Here is a 20,007-nt window from a genome sequence, read left to right on the forward strand (position 1 = left end):
TATGGCAAGACACAGTAAAATTCTCTTTGTGCAGAATGAATGAACAATATTGCGAGGGTGAAGAAAAGAACATTTTTACATGAACTAAATAGTACATATCAGGAACTACTGATTGGAACATCTTAACACAATTAAAAACAAAGGGAGATTACAATCAATGATACAATAAGATATAACAGAAAGAAATAGAACATATTGCAGTGATGACTGAGTTGGGATTTTACTAAAATTCCAATCCTACTCATGAATGGTACAAAGAACAGCAGGAAAGAAGGTGAAAGAGAACGCCCGAACGCACTAATAAAGTCGGTACTGCTCTCATAATTTTGCCAAAATCAACAGAGCAAAAATAACATGCCAGCTGCTTCACTTCTTAGCCTTGTTTCTTGCAGAAAGCTGCTTCTCACCTTCAGCAAACCTTGGTAGGGTCAACAAGGTGTTCGACCGGGTTACCCCCTCCAAAGCCGACCAATCGTCGCCATCCATGGCTGCAGGAAGCTTCTCAGGTGAGCTAGACCTGATTTCCTGGCCTGGGAAGATAGCTGGGGAGCTATTCAGAGTGGATGGATCCTGTTTATCAATATCTGTAGCTAGCGCTTCGGTTGATGATTCTTTCAATGTGGGTTCATCTGTGTCGAGAAACAGACAAACAACAGCACAGTCATCTACTTTGGAGGTTGGGTACTTTAACCTCCATGCGCGAACTGCGTGCTCGACCAAGGAACGGGAAGCTGAAGATCGAGCTGCGGCGGAAGCAACAATGTCCACCACTTCCTTGTTGGAGAGCACATCCCAGATCTGAGGATTAGTTAGCAAACAAGAAGTTACAGTTCATGAGAACTAACAGATTGTCTCGCAGTTTGAAACAAGCTTACAAAAAAATGATAACAAAGGAAAGATTATAGTCCATTGCATTACCCCATCAGTAGCCAATACAATGAACTCATCCTTCTCAGTGATGCGATGGTAGGAAATTTCAGGCACCGAGATCAGGCCAAAGTCCTTGAGACAGAAGTCTCCAAAAGCACGAGCCATAGCCAAGCCTGGTGTGTCATAATTTGGCAACCAAACCCGAGCTACTTCGGGCTCATCCCGAAGAGCGAAGACCCTCCCTCTGTATCGTTTGATTCTCTCTGCTTCTTCTGTGAATCAATAAGAAGATTTTCTAATTTAAATTATGCAATATGGAACAAGAACCAGAATATCAACATCTAGCAGAAAGATTGACGATACCAACATCTCAATGAAAATATATAACAGTTGTTTACATTATCAGTTAATGCAATTTTTCCGTTTTAAATACCATAGCATCCGGGATCAGGCATAAGCTTCTTAGCAAGTCTAATACCAAGAAAGTCAAAAGGTTAATCTCTAGACCATCCTTAATTAAAAGAACCTGCGACCACAAGCGCCAAACAATTGGGAAGTCGAATTTATGAGCACCGTTAACTCTTGCGATTTATTCAGCATTTCAGCAACTATGGTTTTTGATGGAAAATGTTTGACCACATTGCACCAAGTCAGGCAAACAAGTAAGAATACAGATTCTTAATGAGCAAGAGCTTTATCACATTAGCACCAGATTCTACAAAATACTCATCAGGAAATAACTCAAAGCAAAATAGAAAAATAAATAAATGGTCTGACAAAGGCTTGCCATACAATAAATTTGAGGCTGGTTGTGGGCTCTCAAAATTCACGCCCCGGCTTCCACTGCTTTTGGGAGAATTTTAACAAATTAAGTTATGGTGTAAGTTTTCAGAAGGCATATTTGGTTTGAAATAAGACACTACCCAGAGATTTTGCCCTCATTTTGAGGGGACTTTATGATCTGAGTTTTGATTTCCTGTAGGCGCAAGAAGGGACATAGCATGTGCCCTCTTATCGGATAATTTTACCGCAAAATGACACCATTATATTATGATCACGACCAAAGCCCGTATGTTCTCTAATGGCGTCAAACCCATGAGTAATGAATCATACGATATATTCGATAGACATAAAGCTCTCTATCAACTAAGGTTGATTCAGATACATCCCCTTAGACAAACACCACCCCAGGTCCACAAGGTATTCTTATAGATGAAGCAACACATGGATGTTGATAAGATGCCTTCTGTCAGGTTGGGTCGACTACCTTCTCTGACTACGTAGACCATGGACTATGATAGCCAAGGACGACAAAACCATGAGATCTTGATCGGGCTTATCTTCGCTCCTCCCATCACCTGTTTTAAGTTTATGATGATAAACTTTAAAATTCAAACTCAAATCCTAAAACTGTCGCTATTATACGTTAGATTTGCAACCTATGCGACCTATCTAACGACTAGACTTAATCGAAAGTTCTCGCTATACCGGGAGGGTAATTAACTATAGGGGCTTGCTCCTATAGGAAACCAAAACTCATATCATAAAATCCTCACAAAATGAGGGTGAAATCTTTGGATAGTGTCTTATAAAAAAAAATCCAATCTTCCTTCTAAAAATTCACCCGGAACCTAAGCTCGTTAAAACTATCCTTGCCTACTGGAAAAAGAAAAAAAGAAAAAAAATAAAGAGAGTGCTGAGAGGCCGGGGCACAAAATTTTCGGAGCTCACAAAAAGAAGTAAAATAGGTTTGCTAAGAGTATAATAGGAGAACAATTTACTCATTCTCACCAAAGAATTATTAGAGATAGTCATTAAGAAATTATAAATCAAGCTAAGAAGCAATAACATCCATTCATTAGCCCGAGGAGTGTGAAACACGTAAAATTTCCACCTAGTGAGACCCAGACTCAACAAGACTTCCACCCACTTTCCTTCATCTTATGTTGCCACCTCATTAATGCATGTTGTTTACTCATCTATCTATTGACAATTGCAATTATTATTTTTCCAATTCATCAATTCGTTGATTACTGTAACTTATTATGAAACTATTATTCTTTAACTTTATATGTTTCCTATTAAAAGTTCTATTAGGATAATATAAATACTACATAAATATTATAATAAAATATAATTATTTATTCTAAAGTCTTGTAAAAAATTATGATAATTATACCCACAAATGGTGAGAAATACTAGTGAATCTTTAAGAGAATGCAAGGACATTCAACATGTTTCATTCACAATAACTGCATCAATCATGATGGGATCAGACCAAGAGCTACAAGATAACAAAGCCAAAATGACATTGCTTCACTGCACCATGCGTCTGTTTCTCAAAAATTGTAATAAGAAATATGATACAACAACAAGCCTTTATCCTATTTCGTGGGGTCGGCTACATGAATCTTTTTTCTTCATTGTCTCCTATTAAGAGTCAAATTTTCATTTAAATCCAATAAAGAAAAGTCATTTCTAATATATTGTAACCAAGTCTTTTTAGGTATACGTTTACCTTTTTTAGCATAAGCCAAATCTAATACATCTACTCTCCTAATCAGGTTATCAAAAGGCCGCCATGTTATGTAACCAAACTATCTAAGGTGACTCTCTTTAATATTATCTGCTACTGGTGCAGCTCCAACCTTTTCACGTATATGCTCGTTTTGTATCCTATCTTTAAGAGTAAAGCCACTCATCCACCTGAGCATCCTCATCTTTCCAATACTTAACTTAATAGCATGCTTCTTTTCAATGGCCAACATTCTGCACTATAAAGCATTGCAGGTCTCACCACCATCTTACAAAATTTCCCCTTAAGTTTAATAGGGACTTTTCTATCACACAACAAGCCCGATACATTCCACCACTTCAATCAACCAACTTGAATTCTACTAATAATATCCCCATCTATTTCACCATCACTTTGAACAATATACCCAAGATATCTAAAACATGTACTCTTATTAATGACTTGATCTAACAAAGTCACAATCCCTCTACTAGATCTATTACTACTAAAATTATACTCATATATTTGGTCTTAAATGTACTCAAGCGAAACCCTTTAGACTCTAAGGTTGACCTCCATAATTCAATTTACCTTCAACCCCCTTTCTAGTCTTATCAACAAGAATAATATCACTAACAAAAAGCATACAATAGGGTACGACCTCTTGCAAATGTCTAGTGAGAACATCCATGACTAAAGCAAAAAGATCTGGGCTGAAGGCTGATCATTGATGTGATCCAACTGAAATAGGAAAATACTTGATCAAACCACATTGTGTTTGAAAATAAATAATAACTCCTACATACATATCCTTAATGACTTGAATATAAGCATTATTAACCCCTTTCTTTTCTAGAGCTCTCCATATCACTTATCTTGAAACTTTATCATATGCTTTCTCTAAATAAAAAAATATCATATGTAGATCCTCCTTATTCTCTCTATACTTCTCCATCAAACCTTTCAATAAATGTATAGCTTCCATAGTAGACCTACCCGACATGAATCCAAATTGATTTTGAGAAACATTAGTATCACATCATAACCTACGCTCCATAACTCTCTTCCATAGTTTTAAAGTATGACATATTAACTTAATTCCTCTATAATTTGCACAATCTTGTACATCACTTTTATTCATAAAAATAGAAATCAACAAACTCATTCTCCACTCATCTGACAACTTTTTAGTTTTCAAAATAATATTAAAAATTTTAGTAAGCCAAGAAATTCCTTCATCTCCTAGACATTTCCACACATGCATAAGAATACCATAAGGTCCAATAGCTTTCCACACTTCATTTTCTTTAAACTTTTCTAACTTCAATTTTACTAATACGTCGATAAAATTAAAAAACTCTAATTTAATTTAGGATGCTAAGATCACTAAAATCAATTGTATTCTCACAATCTTTATTGAAAAACATCGCAAAATATCTCATCTACCTTGATTAAATATCTTCTAATAAAAGCACTTTTTGATCTTTATCCTTAGTGCACTTCACTTGAAATAAATCCTTACTACACCTATCTATTTGTTTGACTAACTTCTACAAATATCTTTTGTCCTCCTTAGTATCTAAACTATTATATTAAATAATTAAAAACTAAAATCTTTGCATCGCATATTATTTTCTTAAACTCCTTACGAACCTCTTTATATCTTTCTTAATTTTCAAAATTCTTACACAAACCAATTTTTATAACAAAGCTTTTTATTTTTTATTTTTTCTTGCACATTTTGATTTCACTACCAACTACTTTTAACTTTTACTATAATAAACTTTTCCTTTTGATACTCCAAACACATCTTTTACAAAATTCCTAATATCACTAGCTACTTTTTCTCATATAATATTAGCTTCATCATACATAAACAAAATATTAAGATCTAAAATCTTACTCTCAAAAATATTTTTATTAATGTTCTTTAAATGCCCCTATTTAATCCTAAATAACATTTTATTTTATTTTTCATATTTTGCCCCTTCATGTTAAAGTCTAAAACTAATTAGCGATGTAGGATACATAGACTTTCATTCGGAATAACTTTATAATCTTTGTAATTTGAACGATCTATTTTTCTTATATTAATTCTTTACTATATTCATTCTTATAAGTGATGAAATGTTCATATCTTTTCTTAAATAAAGTATCAATAATTATAAAACTATAAGCTAGAGCAAAATCTAATATGATCTTACCACCTTATTTAGTCGCTCCAAACCTATAACCACTATGAATGTTTTTAAAATCATCTACCTCTATACTAACATGTCCATTTAAATCTTATCCAATTGAACTCTTTCTTCAAGAGGTATCCCTTATATTAATTTTTCAAAGTCATTCCAAAATTTACTTTTAAACATATATGCAAACCTACACGACGTGCATGAGTACTTATAATATTAATAATATTAACATCAATAATATTTAAAACTATAATTTTACCTCCAATTCTATTAATCTTTACAATATTATCTTTCAAACTCTTATTTATAATAACACATACACCATTTTTATTATAACTCCTACTAGAATACCATAGCTTTAATCATAAACTATCAATCTCCTTAGTCTTTTATTCAACCCATTTAGTTTCCAGAATGCATAGAATATTTATCTTCATATGCATCATAATATATGTTAATTCTATTAATTTACCTATAAGAAAACCTATATTCTAAATTCCTATCCTAGTTCTAATTTAATATACTAGCTTTTTTGCTCATATTTGTCTATGATGTGGGAACCCTTGCCTATTTAACACTGCATCCGGGCGTCGGTGCAGCAACCCTTACACACTTCTCGTTTTATTCAGGTCATGCAGAGTGTCACTTACAGGGAACGTCTTAGCATTAACACAAAGTATTAAAGGATTCATGTCATAATTATTTAACAAGTTTTACGTTGGTTGACGACTACTTAACGCAGTCCACCATTTTTCTCATCCAAGATTTGGGACCTGGCAACAACAGATGATCAATGAAGAAAATTTAAAAGAGATGATGGAATCTGAATTAATACAAACTATTATAGTCCAAGGAATATATAAGTTATCAACATCATTTACTGGTTTATCACAACTCTTTGCTCATATGACAGTTGATACTTCAGAAAAAAAAGGTAGCCCTAAAGACAGTTATATCCTGTTATTATAATTAAATTCCAAAACGAAAAAAAATAAGAATAATAATTAAATTCCAACGGGGGTATTCTTTTTTTTTTTTTTTTTTTTTTTTGAAGAGTAACGGGGTATTCAAAAAGCGAACAAGAAAGCACAATATACACAGCATGGTATTAATCACATTTTATGACCAACAGTTAATAACTAATGCAGAAGTAAAATAATGACATTGCCAGTGTTTTCAGAATATCAAGGTGACCTTTTTATACAATACTTTCTTTTAATTGAAGGGAGAAGTCATTGAATCAATCGTATTGGTGGCTAGTTTGTTATCAGAAATAAAAGTCAGTCTATGCTAAATATTTACCATCTCCATGATATAAATCACAGAAAATATATTCATCAGATAGAAATTAAGAAAGAGTGAGATATTGCTATTTCAATTCCGATAGAGCTAATGAGGAAAAATCTTATGTTACTTGCCAAAAACAAGAAATTGTGAACGTGCATAAACATATAATGGAATATGTATAGAACATGAAGTTGAAGTTCATACTAGGAAGATTTGGCTTGAGGTCTACAGTCAACTGAACTGCAACCAAGCTGTCATTGTGATCTCTAGTACCCAAAACAGCTCTTGAATCTCCAACATTTCCAATTACAAGATCTTGACCCTATAGTGCAGGTCCACGCAGAAAAAGCCAGTTCAGAAAAGATTGTGCAGTTTCATTACAAGGAAGACAAAATAATCATAAAACAATCTTAACCTGCTTTAAGAGGGTGACTGCAGTTGTACCACTACAAAAGCAATCGATATTTGGATGCAATTTTAATTCTTTATCCATGACCTTGAATGCCTTCAAGAATGATTCCTTCAGAGTGGTGAAGACCTCTGGAAGCTTCTCCTCTTCAAAATCACTGGAAGCCTTTAATTCATCATCTAAGAATATAGATGTTGTTTCTTCTGAGGTTAAGCTTCCTGTCGTGCTAATGCTGTTCCGTTTTAACTCATCACCTCCCAGGTTCACTTCCCAATTAGCTCTCAGTTTAAGAGGAAGACAATCCCTCACTCTCCTTGCAACCAGATGCCCAAATGGCCCATGTCCATCAAAAACCCCACAGAAAACTGTGTCTGTCCTTGAACCAAAATTCTACAAGCACAAAATAAACATTTTCACAGTTGCCAAAAGGAAATTAAATCTGACGCGCACAAAATTCAGAAATTCATCAAAGAGAGCTAGCTGACAAAAAAACAAAAAGGGCAAAATGTTTAGGAGCCTGTAATGACTCAAAAAAAAAAACTTTAAGCATGATTAATAAATAATTAAATAATATTAAAAAGATATTTAAGTTTGATTAATAGGCTAATTAAATTAACTAAATGTAAATAATTTAAGGCCTGATTATTTTGCTTTTTAAGTTAATTAAAGAGCAATTTTGATCAAATAATATTTGATTAAGTTATAAATAAATCACATGTTATTATCTAAATAAATTTATATGAACAAGTCAATTTTGAGTTGATCAAATAAATCAGCTACTGCAGTAAGATCGAAGCTCCCACTAAATACGTACACAACTTATGATGTGAAATTAGATAAGAAGACAACATTAATTCCATTCCATGATGAATTGAAATAAGCATGCAACACTATGTAAGTCGAGATGGAAAGAGGGGTGAGACACAACTCACGACAAACAAGGATGAGCTATGGTGGTGGAGAGTTTGATCAAAAGAGAGACGCAGAATGGGAGATGGAGCGGCGAGTGCAATAGGAGAGATTAACAAAAGAGAATGGGCTAGCATCAGATGGAGAGAGAGAGAGAGAGAGAGGGGTAAAAGCAAGAAAAGGAGATGGGTGAAGTGAGATCAACTACCAGAGAGAAACATGGAAGAAAATCTGCTGAGGGCTTGCAAGTTCATTTCTTCTACATCTTTCATGGCAATTTTATTCATTTTATTGTGCTTAAACATTCCCCTAACTCATTGTTTCATGATCCAAACTTGAGTAGAGTTCAGGGCTTTTAAATCTTACTAAGCCATTTGTCAAGGTACAGTTCATGGCAAATTGCATAATCATATATTCCTCCCAACTTTCTAGGAACAGCCAAAATAAAGTGAAATCCCTTGAGGAATACTTTTGGACATTCTCTTCAAATCACCAAATCCAGGGAGCTACTCTCAAACTACTATGGGGTCTTTATTGCCAGCCTTCATCCTGTCCATATACTCATCACTAATATACAATATAATTATATAAACGACTCTTACACTGACCACATTCACTGTGTTGAGGCTCAGTTATGGCCAACGAAGCTATCAATGCTCGCTAAAAATAGTTTGAGCAACCTTCAGACAAATGTAAGAACTTGTAGCAAGAGACTGGATGACCTCCCTAATGGAGAAAATAGGAAAAACCAAGAGAGCAACAGTTCCCACCAACCTCGATGGTCCCATCAATAATATCAGACACATGTCCGCACCCGCTAAATGCATCTATGCGTAACATCCTCATGGAAAAATAGAATGTCAAACACCTCAAATAGTCAAAGCCATTATAAAACCCAGATGGTGAGGATCAATCTTTATATGTCATTTTCATCATTCAAATGAATATTCAATAGAATAATGTATTCATCTAAAGGATAAGGTCAAATATTTGACTTTCCAAAGATACTTGGACAGCTATTTGTAAGACCAGTCTGTAGGTCTCCGACCTTACAACAAAGAAGATTATAAGAGCCTGTCACCCTGGCTAAGGAAGTCCTCGGGACCATCAATACTACCATAGGAGTACCAACACAACTTATAGATTCTCATGTTCAAAAAGACATATAAGAAAATAATAAAATTACTTTTGGCAATTCTAACTTTGATAGGATAGATTATCTGCCTCAAGATTCTCTTATTATCCAGATTAGAATTAGGACTCTCCTTTCACATATACTACAAAAGCCCTAGATGACATGTAATTGATGGGTATTTTATCCTTTACAGTCAACTCATCTAGTTCAATTCATGGTGGTAGACATTGGCTCGAACTGTGATGTGTTATTTGATAAACCTCCCATTCAACTTCACGACAATCTTATATATTTCCTACTTAAAAATTAAGTTCCTTGTGCTAAGGGGTATAGGAGAGATAAGGGGAAAGCAATTACTAACATGTTTATGTCACCTCTAACAAACCAACGAGCCATTGGTTGCTCTTATAAAAATTTATCCTGCAATAAGTGACTTCAGGAAGTCAAGAAAACTCAAAGGCTAGCTTGTGGGATTATATATCCGTGGGATTATATATCCTTCATGGATCTTCAAACAGCCGATCTCCATTTCCTTTTAAGTATAAAAAAAAAAAAAAAACCTAGCATCATTGACTCGCTCAATCAAAAAAATAATGTGGAGAACTCAAGCCACTAAATTGCTCACATACCACTATTCTATCAACTATTTATATGATGAAAGCCTATCACCAGCCTCACCCATTGAAACGATCTCGAAAAAACTCTTCTCTATATTGTGATTTTCATAGAAGTCACAACAAATTCATTGGGCATTGCACTTTAAGAAATAAGCAGAACACCCCATCTTACTAGGATTTTTAAGAGAATTTATATCTCATTAAGATCTCTTCTATGTCTTAAATCAATGATAAAAAATTATATTTTCATTCATAACAAGATTTACTTTCTTGCAAATATGTTTACACATTATCATTTATAGAACACCTATATCTTTCTTGTCAAATCATCATATACCTCAAACTATGTTGCACCGATATGGATACGGCGACACGCATACAACACGATACGGATACGGGACACGTCAATTCTTAAAAATATAGGATACGGGTACGGCGCGGACACGACATCATAATTTATAAATCATACATAAAAATTAAGAAAACAATCAAAGCAATATTTGAAATTACAAAAAAAATGACAACAACATCATTCGTAGCCTTGTAGCCTATAATATCAAAATATAAGTAAGCATTAAATGTCTAATACAACAGCAGAAGCATAAACATAAATTGTCTAGCACATGAAGTTTCAACTATCCAATAGGAAAAATGATATGATTAGCTTCTTCAGTGGTTTGTCTTTGAACTTCTATATCATCTTCAATAAATATCATAGTTTCTAATTCAGGCTCATCAAGTGAAAGTTTAGTAATTTCTAATATTTCCATATCATCAAGAGACTCAAATCCATCTCGAAAATGAGAGAACCTTGCTCGCAGCCGCGGAAGTAAATACGATGCATCTTTTTTTGGATTTCTTTTTGTTTTTCAATGGACACGCATATCGGACACGCGTGTCCTTTTGAAATTAAATAGTATTTTCAATGTTTTAAAAGACGAAATCGGGAATCGAGGCGTTTTTTCTAAGCGAGGCGTAAGCCTCAAAATGATTAAAATAAATTAATTTAAAATTATAAATAATGACAAAAATAATAAAATATTATGTCAACTATGAATTTGAAGATTTATTTTAAAAATTATTTGTACTACCAATAATAAAACAATATACCGGTCTGCGGGGGTCCAAGGGGGCGCTGCTGCCCCCAGAACAAAATTTTATTATAAGAGTAATTTTGAAATTCTGCTTGTTTTTAAAGTTCGTAAGTTGTTGAGCAGGGGGGGGGCTGAGCCTGAACGCTTCCTGTGGTTGGTGGGTGATCTGATCCTCTCACCTAGGGTTCTCTCCAAAACTCTCTCACAAACCTCACAAGAAACAAGTGGTTGAAAAATTCATATGTCATTCATTAGCTCCTTAAAGAAGGAGAATGAGGCTTTAAATAGCCAATACAATGAAGAAAATAAAACGACCAACTTACCCTTAGAGCATACACATGACTAGGCCCTCAAATGGGGGCATAAAAGGAAAAGCACAATAAAACTCATAAATTAATACATCAATAATAAATCTAAATATCTAATACAATGATAATCAAAAGTAAAGCGATGCAATCGTGACCGTAGATCGACGGCCACGCCTCTGGTAGACTCTCCAAGGTCGGATGTCATCATCATTATATCTCATTTTTTCATTTAAAATTTCCTATACAAAAAGTGGCAGACATTATCTCTACTCAAAAAATTCATAAGGTGTTAATCTCAACAGGTATCTAATGTTCTATAGAGTTCTTACTAAAAGTCCTACGAGGACAAATGGCAAATAGAGTCTCCACTAATCTCAACTCAGATAACATAAGTCGCATAAGATAGTTGGTGTTAGATAGGATCTTCACTATAAGTCCCTATAAGGGCTAGTGGTTGACAGGGTCTCCACTAAAAATCCTAAAAGGCATGCCAGTAAGGATGTCTCAAAAGATACATAATGTTAGACAATGCCCTCACTAAAAGTCCCTCTAGAATAAGCTGTAGTAGATAAGGCCTATACTAATAATCCCGAAAGGCATCTCGATAAAGAAGCCTCCAGGGGCAGCTAACATTGGACGGTATTTATTAGGTATCAATGAGAGCAAATGATAGATAATATCTCGATTCATCAAAAATGCCACAAGCACGCCTCAAAAGGTACATAATCTCACTTATCCATCAAAACTTAAATACATTCATCCTGTAAGGCAAAGTAGTAGTACAAATTCTTTTCCAAATTTTAATATTTTTCAAAGATATGTTAACTTTAAAGAACAATGGATCATCCTCTCCTTTGCTAAGTTAACTTTAACCAATCTAATAGTTTTTATAAAACCAACATATTGTTGGAAAAGCATTTTTGAGGTTCCACCTAAGAATCACTTGCGAAAAAGAATAAATATTGATGACCGCCACCATTCTGCACGCTTATATCAAATCATTTATACATAATGCTCAACTAAGTATTGTTAAATCAGGGAGAAGAGTTTGATATAGCTTTTCAACTCATTCACAGCACGTTTCTAACACCACTGCAAGCCATTCTCAAGGGCAAGAGAGAGTTGTCATACTAATATTCATCATTAATCCAAAGTAATGATTAAGGGTTAGAAGCAAAAATCTAAAAAACCCATGTAATCACATAAATCAAGATGCACTCTTTCTAATGATGATAAGAATATTAGAAAGCTTGCTCATTTGACTCAATGGATTTTCTACGATAATAATGTAATGCCAAATTGTTAACCAACAACCACTTCAAATTTTTTCTAAGAAAAACTATTTGTAAAAAATTCTAAATTGTTAATACACTAAGAGGACTTTCCTCAAAAAATTTTACCCAATTTCAACAAGCATATAAGTTGCAAAAAATTTTCAAATTCCGCAATCAGTAAAGTGGTAGATTCTACAAATCAGGTTTTTTTAATTTTCTTTCATATCAAATGCCTTTATTATGGCATGAAAAAAATTCATGGAGACAACTCACAATGCCAAAAAAAATGCACAAAAAATTTAGAATTTTTAAAATTATGATTTGATTGCCATATATTCATCAAATGGAGAAACATTACAATCTCAACATCAAAAAATCCTAAAAAGAAAATATTTTGAAAATTAAAATAATAGAATTTCATGCGAAATTTTTTTGGAGAAGTGAGCATATGTAAAATATCATACATTAAAAAGATTCAATTAAAAATGTTAATGATAAAGGAAAATCACACAGAACATCCAGAATTGATCAAAATCACAAAAACTGGGTTTCAATCAAACTATCAATTTTCTTAGAGCAATCTTATTTCACCGCATCTCCACATTACCTCACTAATGGAAAGTTATATTATAAACTTCTCAAATATAAGCCTTCCAAACAAAGATAATCTACCTTTTCTTAAGAGAAGAATCGCCACCTCAGACATCCCTTCTTTTATCTAATCCACCTAAACTGAGAATAACTTATCATGTTTTCAAAGAAAGATTGAAGTCTTGTCGCAGGGAATATAAACCTCAAACACCTTCTCAAATCCAATTCATCCAAATGAGAGCAATCAACTTCATTTTAGAGGAAGGATGAAACCTCATCGTAAAAACTATAAGCCTTTGAGACCTCTCCTTGGATCTAATCCATTCACATGAGGGAAATTGGCCAACAATTTTAAAGAAAGATTGGATCTTCAAAGCATATATTATGAACCTCAAACACCTTTTATCTGATCAAAGCCATCAAAACAATCAATGTCAATCCCAATTGTAGAAGAAGGTAGTGGCGCCACAAGGATTAAAAACCTCAGACATCTTTCCTTGAACTTAATACATCCAAATGAGGACAATCATCCTCATTTTCAAAGGAAGACTGGAGCTGCAGTTAATATGAACCTTGATTTTTGCTCACACTTATAGATCTTACAAGTAAATTTTGGGCCTGTTTTAAAGAAAAACCAATGCACAAGGAGAAAATTTTTTATATTTGCTAAACCCTTTTTTGAGTTTTTAAGATTTTGAGAGGAAATAGAGGAATTTTTTTAATTATATTTTACGTTATTACATTTTTTTTCTTTTTAAAGCAAAACAAGATAAGAAATTAATAATAATAATAATAATAATAATAATAATAATAATAATAATATATGATTTTGTTCCATAGCAAGAAATTTTAGAAGTGAACCCTTATTGTGCTTCTTTTGCTTGATATTTATGCCAAGTTATCATCAATTATGCCGACTTCAAACAATAATGATTTTACATACTAGCTAGCTTGGTAGTAATGAAGTATTCTGCGAATTTTATTAGGCACTCTCTTTACAAACACAGAATTTCATATTTTAAGAAAACAAAAGAACAAGACACCTAAAGAAATAAAGTGTGTGAAATTTGCATTAAGTGCTTAATAATAATCAATTATATTTACATAACATTAATCATAAATTATATTTTTTAGGCATTGTGTTTTATTGGATCATTTTTCAACATTTTGAAGTCAATTTAACACTTTCTAACTTCAACAAAGTCTTTGGAGCACTTTCAAGACATTTTGGAGAAATTGGAGTCAAAAAAATTTTTTTTTTTCAATGATTACTATCCCAAAAGAAATTACGAGTAAAAAAGTATTAATTGGTTCATAGCCCATATAGAGATTCACATTACTATATAGGGAATTTTCATGCCTTGAAATTTACCCCAATTATGATTTTGCATCTCAACATTTTCATGTCCCAAAGTATTTCTTGATTCACGGATTTTAATGCCTGAAAAATTGTGGTAACCTAAAATATTACAAGAACCTTCATCTAAAAAAATGGATTTTGATGAAGATTTAAATCTCATAGAGGCCAATTTCAACAAACTATTCTGAGATTGTTTAAACTCCGCTCAACAAATGTATACTCAAAACAATGCAATTTGGTGAGACCAATCAAAAGATACCATGATTAGGTTGATCCAAGTCTAAAATGGCTCAAACAAGTACTCATAAGCATGATTTAGAAACTTATCGAGGCCATGTAGAGGATCAAATGACCACTGCAAACTAAATGCTTATAGTAGAAACAAGCATCTTGATGAGACAACTATGACAAGCTTAAGACCATCCAATTTCAAGATTATCAAGTTACTAAGATGTCCAATAAATACTGCATAATCAAAACGATTAATTCAAATAGCTTATTGGATTCGTGAATTCAAGTAGAAATGACTATAACACCATCATTTAATATATAAATAATCATTATTTAAATATATTACAATAGGATTCAAGAGGAAGAGAAACATTAGACCCATAGAAGGGAATTCCAAAGCTTTGTCAATCGATACTAATGTCCGCTTATTATCAACCAACCCCAACATCCATGGTATGCTATCAACTGACGCCATGGCCAACCATCAGCTGACACCACCAGCCATCAATTGACATCACCGACCTTCGATCATCGTCGATTGATGCCAACATTTCTTGTCGCCTCCAACCGTCCAATATCAGTGCCTATGCTCTCCTATCTTTCACTGCTAGTCGTCAACCAACATCGACATTCATTGTCAGTCATTGTCCATTGCCAACCAACAATGACAACCACCTTCGCCTTTTTGCTGTTAGCTGATAATGACGCCCACCTTCGCCTTATCTATTATTGACCAACTCCCATCACCTTTAACCATTTTACAATATTCTCCATCACCTTCACAATAAACCACTCCAATAGTTCAAACCTTGTATCCCTCCTTCTCTAACAAGAGGGAATGGCGGACCATTGTAACTCCCTATTTATATAGTGAAATTATTTCAACCAGCCCCATTATTCACTTTCAAAGTTTTCAACATAAAAAATATTCTTTGTCTCAAGATGGACTCAGACCTTTTGGACGTTAGATATGTAAATAAGATGGTATAAAGTGGTATGTATATAAATTTCCCTTAATTGTATTATCATTGTTCTTGCTTTACAAACTATATTATTATGATTATAGTAGTTATTATTCTTCTTAGTTTTATTTTATTGATTAATAATATTCTTATTATTTTCTAGCTTTGTTATTATTATTACTATTATTAAAATCATTACTAGATACAAATTAAAACTAAAGTAAAATATTTTTTTAGGATTAGGTGGGGGTATTTAAAGAATATTAACAAAACTATTTTTGAAAATAAGATTTTAGATCTTAAGATTTTGTCTGTGCATGAGAATGTTAATGTTATGTGAGAAAAAGTGGCTAGTGATATTAAGAATATTGCAAAAGATGTGTCTAGAGTTCGAAGGGTAATACTGCTAATAGTAAAAATAGTTGGTGGTGGAATTCAAATGTGTAAGAAAAGATAAAAAATAAAAAGATTTGTTATAAAAATTAGTTTAGATATAAAAATTCTGATAGTTGGGAATGTTATAGAGAGGCTCGTAAGGAATCTAAAAAAACTATTTGTGATGCAAAGAGATTAGCTTTTAATGATTTATATAATAGATTAGATACTAAAGAAGGAGAAATATATATGTATAAGTTAGTCAAACAAAAAGATAGGAGTAGTAAGGATTTAGTTAAAGTGAAGTGTATTAAGGATGAAAATTAAAATGTACTTTTCTTAAAAGATGATATCCAATAAAGATGGATGAGAGATTTTGCTAAACTTTTTAATGAAGAATGTGACGATTAACTTTAGTGACTTTAGTACCCTAAATGAGAATAAAGATTTTTATTTTTATCGGCGTATTAGTAAAATCAAAGTTAGTGAGGCTTTAAAGAAAATAAAGTGTGGAAAAGCTGTTGGACCTGATGATATTCCAATAAAAATGTGGAAATGCTTAGGAGATGAAGGAATTTCTTGGCTTACTAAACTTTTTAATATTGTTTTGAAGACTAAAAAGATGTCAGATCAGTGGAGAATGAGTGTATTAATTCTTATTTTTAAGAAATAAAGGCGATGCACAAGAGTGTGCAAATTATAGAGGAATTAAATTAATGTGTCATACATTAAAACTATGGGAGCGAGTTACGGAGCATAACTTGCGGCGTGATACTAATGTTTCTCAAAATCAATTTAAATTCATGTCGGGTATGTCTATTATGGAAGCCATACATTTATTGAGAGGTTTTATGGAGAAATATAGAGAGAATAAGGAGGATCTACGTATGATATTTATTGAGTTCCAAAAGAAGTGCTATTGAGAGTTCTTGAAAAGAAAAGAGTTAATAATTCTTATATTCAAATCATTAAAGATATGTATGTAGGAGCTATTTATTGCGTTCAAACACAAGGTGGTTTGACCAAGTATTTTCCTATTTCGGTTGAATTACATCAACTATCAGCTTTAAGTCCATATCTTTTTGTTTTAGTCATGGATGTTCTCACTAGAAATTTGCAAGAGCATGTATCTTGTTGTATACTTTTTACTGATGATATTCTTCTTGTTGATAAGACTAGAGAGGGAGTTGAAGGTAAACTTGAATTATGGATGTCAACTTTAGAGTTTAAAGGTTTTCGCTTGAGTAGATCTAAAACTGAATATATGGACTATAATTTTAGTAGCAATAGACCTAGTGAAGGGATTGTGACTTAAGGCGATCAAGTCATTAATAAGATACACGTTTTAGATATCTTAGATCTATTGTTTAGAGTGATTGTGAAATAAATGAGGATATTATCAGCAAAATTCAAGTTGGATGGTTAAAGTGGAGGAATGCATCGGGCTCGATGTGCGATAGAAAAGTCCCCGTCAAACTTAAGAGAAAATTCTATAAGATGGTGGTGAGACCTGCAATGCTTTATGGTGCCGAATGTTGGCCATTAAAAGAGAAGCATAATACTAAGTTAAGTGTTGCTGAGATAAGGATGCTTAAGTGGATGAGTGGCTTTACCCTTAGAGATAGGATATGAAATGAGCATATACGTGAATAGGTTGGAGTAGCTCCAGTGGAAGATAAAATTAGAGAGAGACGCCTTAGATGGTTTGGTCACATTAAACGGAGCCCTTCCGATGACCTGGTTAGGAAATTTGAGGAATTAAATTTGACTTATGTTAAGAAAGGTAGAGGTAGACCTAAAAAGACTTGGTCAGAAAATATTAGAAATGATCTTTCTTTATTAGATTTAAATGAGAATTTGACTTTTAACAGACACAATGGCGAAAAAGGATTCATGTAGCCGACCCCACGTAGTGGGACAAAGGCTTGATGTTGTTGTTGCATATACGTGGATAAAATATTGTGGTATATATTATTTTCTAAAAAATGTATTAAATATTGTTTATAATGTTGTTATTATTATTATGTAAGTTATCTGAATTACTAAGATTATCATTGTTAATTTTAATTTTATTATTAGTATATTAATTAACAACCTCATTAATAATATTGATCTGCATATGCAACCGCTACAACCTGCACATCCAAAAATCTACTACGCACAAACTCCATTAAAAACCTAAAATCACCATTAAAAAAAACCCTAAACCAAAATTCCACTATGCCCTACCCCATCAATTTTGGTGAAGAATATAAATGATTAAAATCGCCAAACGCAAAATGAATGACTCATAAATATTTTGCCACAAAAAAATGACAGCCACTCATGTACAGCACATCCCCGGCGAAAAATCAAAATAAACTACCGTAATAGAGGAGAAGACAAACAAGGTGGAATCTCTGGGGGGCCAAGACAGCAGAAAAGAAAGAAAAGAAAAATAATAAAAAGCAAAAACTCCACCAACCAGATTTCTGCCTTTGCATGCCTGCCATATATAAAACTTCAAGCATAAAATGATGTTAAAGGTTTCCAAAAGTAACAACATCTGCTGCAATAAGATTAAAAAAGGATTAAAAAAGGGGGAAAAAAACTAGGATGCAAAAATTCGGAAAGGAACTGATCTGCTTATTAGAATAGAACCAGCTTAAGCCTGCAGGAAACATAATAACATCTCCAAGCGCTTAAATTACATGATCCATCAATTCTGGAAAAAAAAACTAACTGTTCCCAAAGCATCTCAAGTGATTCAAATTTAAAAATTAACAAATAAAACACTATAGAACAATAAGCTACATGAGCAAGAATTCCGGCAAAACAAATAAAAAGCTGGATAATTCCAAAAAACATACCTCCCAAACAACCATGGCATCCTGATTAGTCCCCTTCTTTCCTTGCTGGGTGAAGAGGGACGCTTCCTTACTCGCACCATTAAGAAACATCCTTCCAGGAATTCGGTGAATCTGATCCTCCCCATCTATCGCCTCAAAGGATGAGTGCCGCGAAGAACCCTGCCTCTTCCTCCCAACCCTACTCGCCTTCTTCGATCCCACACCAGTTGACCCGGGGCCCGGCGACGATGGGGTCAAGCTGTTTCTGCTACCTCCGCCGCCGTCAGACGACATGCAGGAACCCATGTTTAGGGCCCTGATTAAGCCGAGTATGCACTCCAGACCAGCCAGACAGCCGACTCCCCTGTTTCCTATAGACGGCTCCGTCGAAACAATCAAATCAACAAACCCTATTGGGCAATAGAATCTTCGCCCCTCCCCTCTTTCCCCCAAAAATAAATAACAAATTCAGGAGAGATCCACCTTGAAATCGCCAAAGCCCAACAAAATCGGTCAAAAATGCTTCGCGAGAAGATCTCTAGAATCAATCGATGTGATGCATTAAACGAGAAAGTAATTTGTGCCGGCCGTAGAAAGAGAATCTCAAAGGATTACCTCGGGTTGGGAGGAATGGAGACGGGCTTTTGGAAGGGGTCAAAAAGGGTTGAGGAGAGAGGTCATGAGAGTGAGAGATCTGTATCATACGGATTCGATTTCAAACTTATCGTCCAGGACTTCCTAGTCTTCCTTGACCTGATCAGCCACATTCCATATTTCTGATTCTTGCTTTTCCTTCTTTTCTCTCTCTCTCTCTCTTCTTCTTCTAACCTCGCTCTACTTCGCCCTTCTTCCGCCTATATATATATATAATTATATATATATAATTTTTTTTTTCCACACGTCGCCATATTTAGCCAACCATTTTGGATATTTTTTTAAAGAGATTACCGAGGCATAAATTTTTAGACTACTTATAAATTTTTTAAATATTTATAATTTATAATTCCAACCCTCTTTTAAGAAGTTGCCATCCATCCGGCATGCATGAAA

At 33.7% G+C, this 20,007-nt stretch overlaps 1 protein-coding gene across 1 annotated transcript; it reads right to left on the minus strand.

The window, feature by feature from the left end:
- Positions 1–25: 25 nt before the first annotated feature.
- Positions 26–19,801, minus strand: LOC110108569 (probable protein phosphatase 2C 33). The gene is made up of 6 exons (XM_020839255.2): positions 19,573–19,801; positions 18,979–19,440; positions 7,280–7,663; positions 7,069–7,186; positions 919–1,142; positions 26–798 (listed from the first exon to the last, which is right to left on the minus strand). The coding sequence occupies exons 2-6, from the start codon at positions 19,261–19,263 to the stop codon at positions 367–369; spliced, it is 1,443 nt and encodes a 480-aa protein (XP_020694914.1). The 5' UTR covers positions 19,264–19,440; positions 19,573–19,801; the 3' UTR covers positions 26–366.
- Positions 19,802–20,007: the final 206 nt, after the last annotated feature.

The sequence above is a fragment of the Dendrobium catenatum genome, unplaced genomic scaffold, assembly GCF_001605985.2.
Source record: "Dendrobium catenatum unplaced genomic scaffold, ASM160598v2 fragScaff_scaffold_923, whole genome shotgun sequence".
NCBI lineage: Eukaryota > Viridiplantae > Streptophyta > Magnoliopsida > Asparagales > Orchidaceae > Dendrobium > Dendrobium catenatum.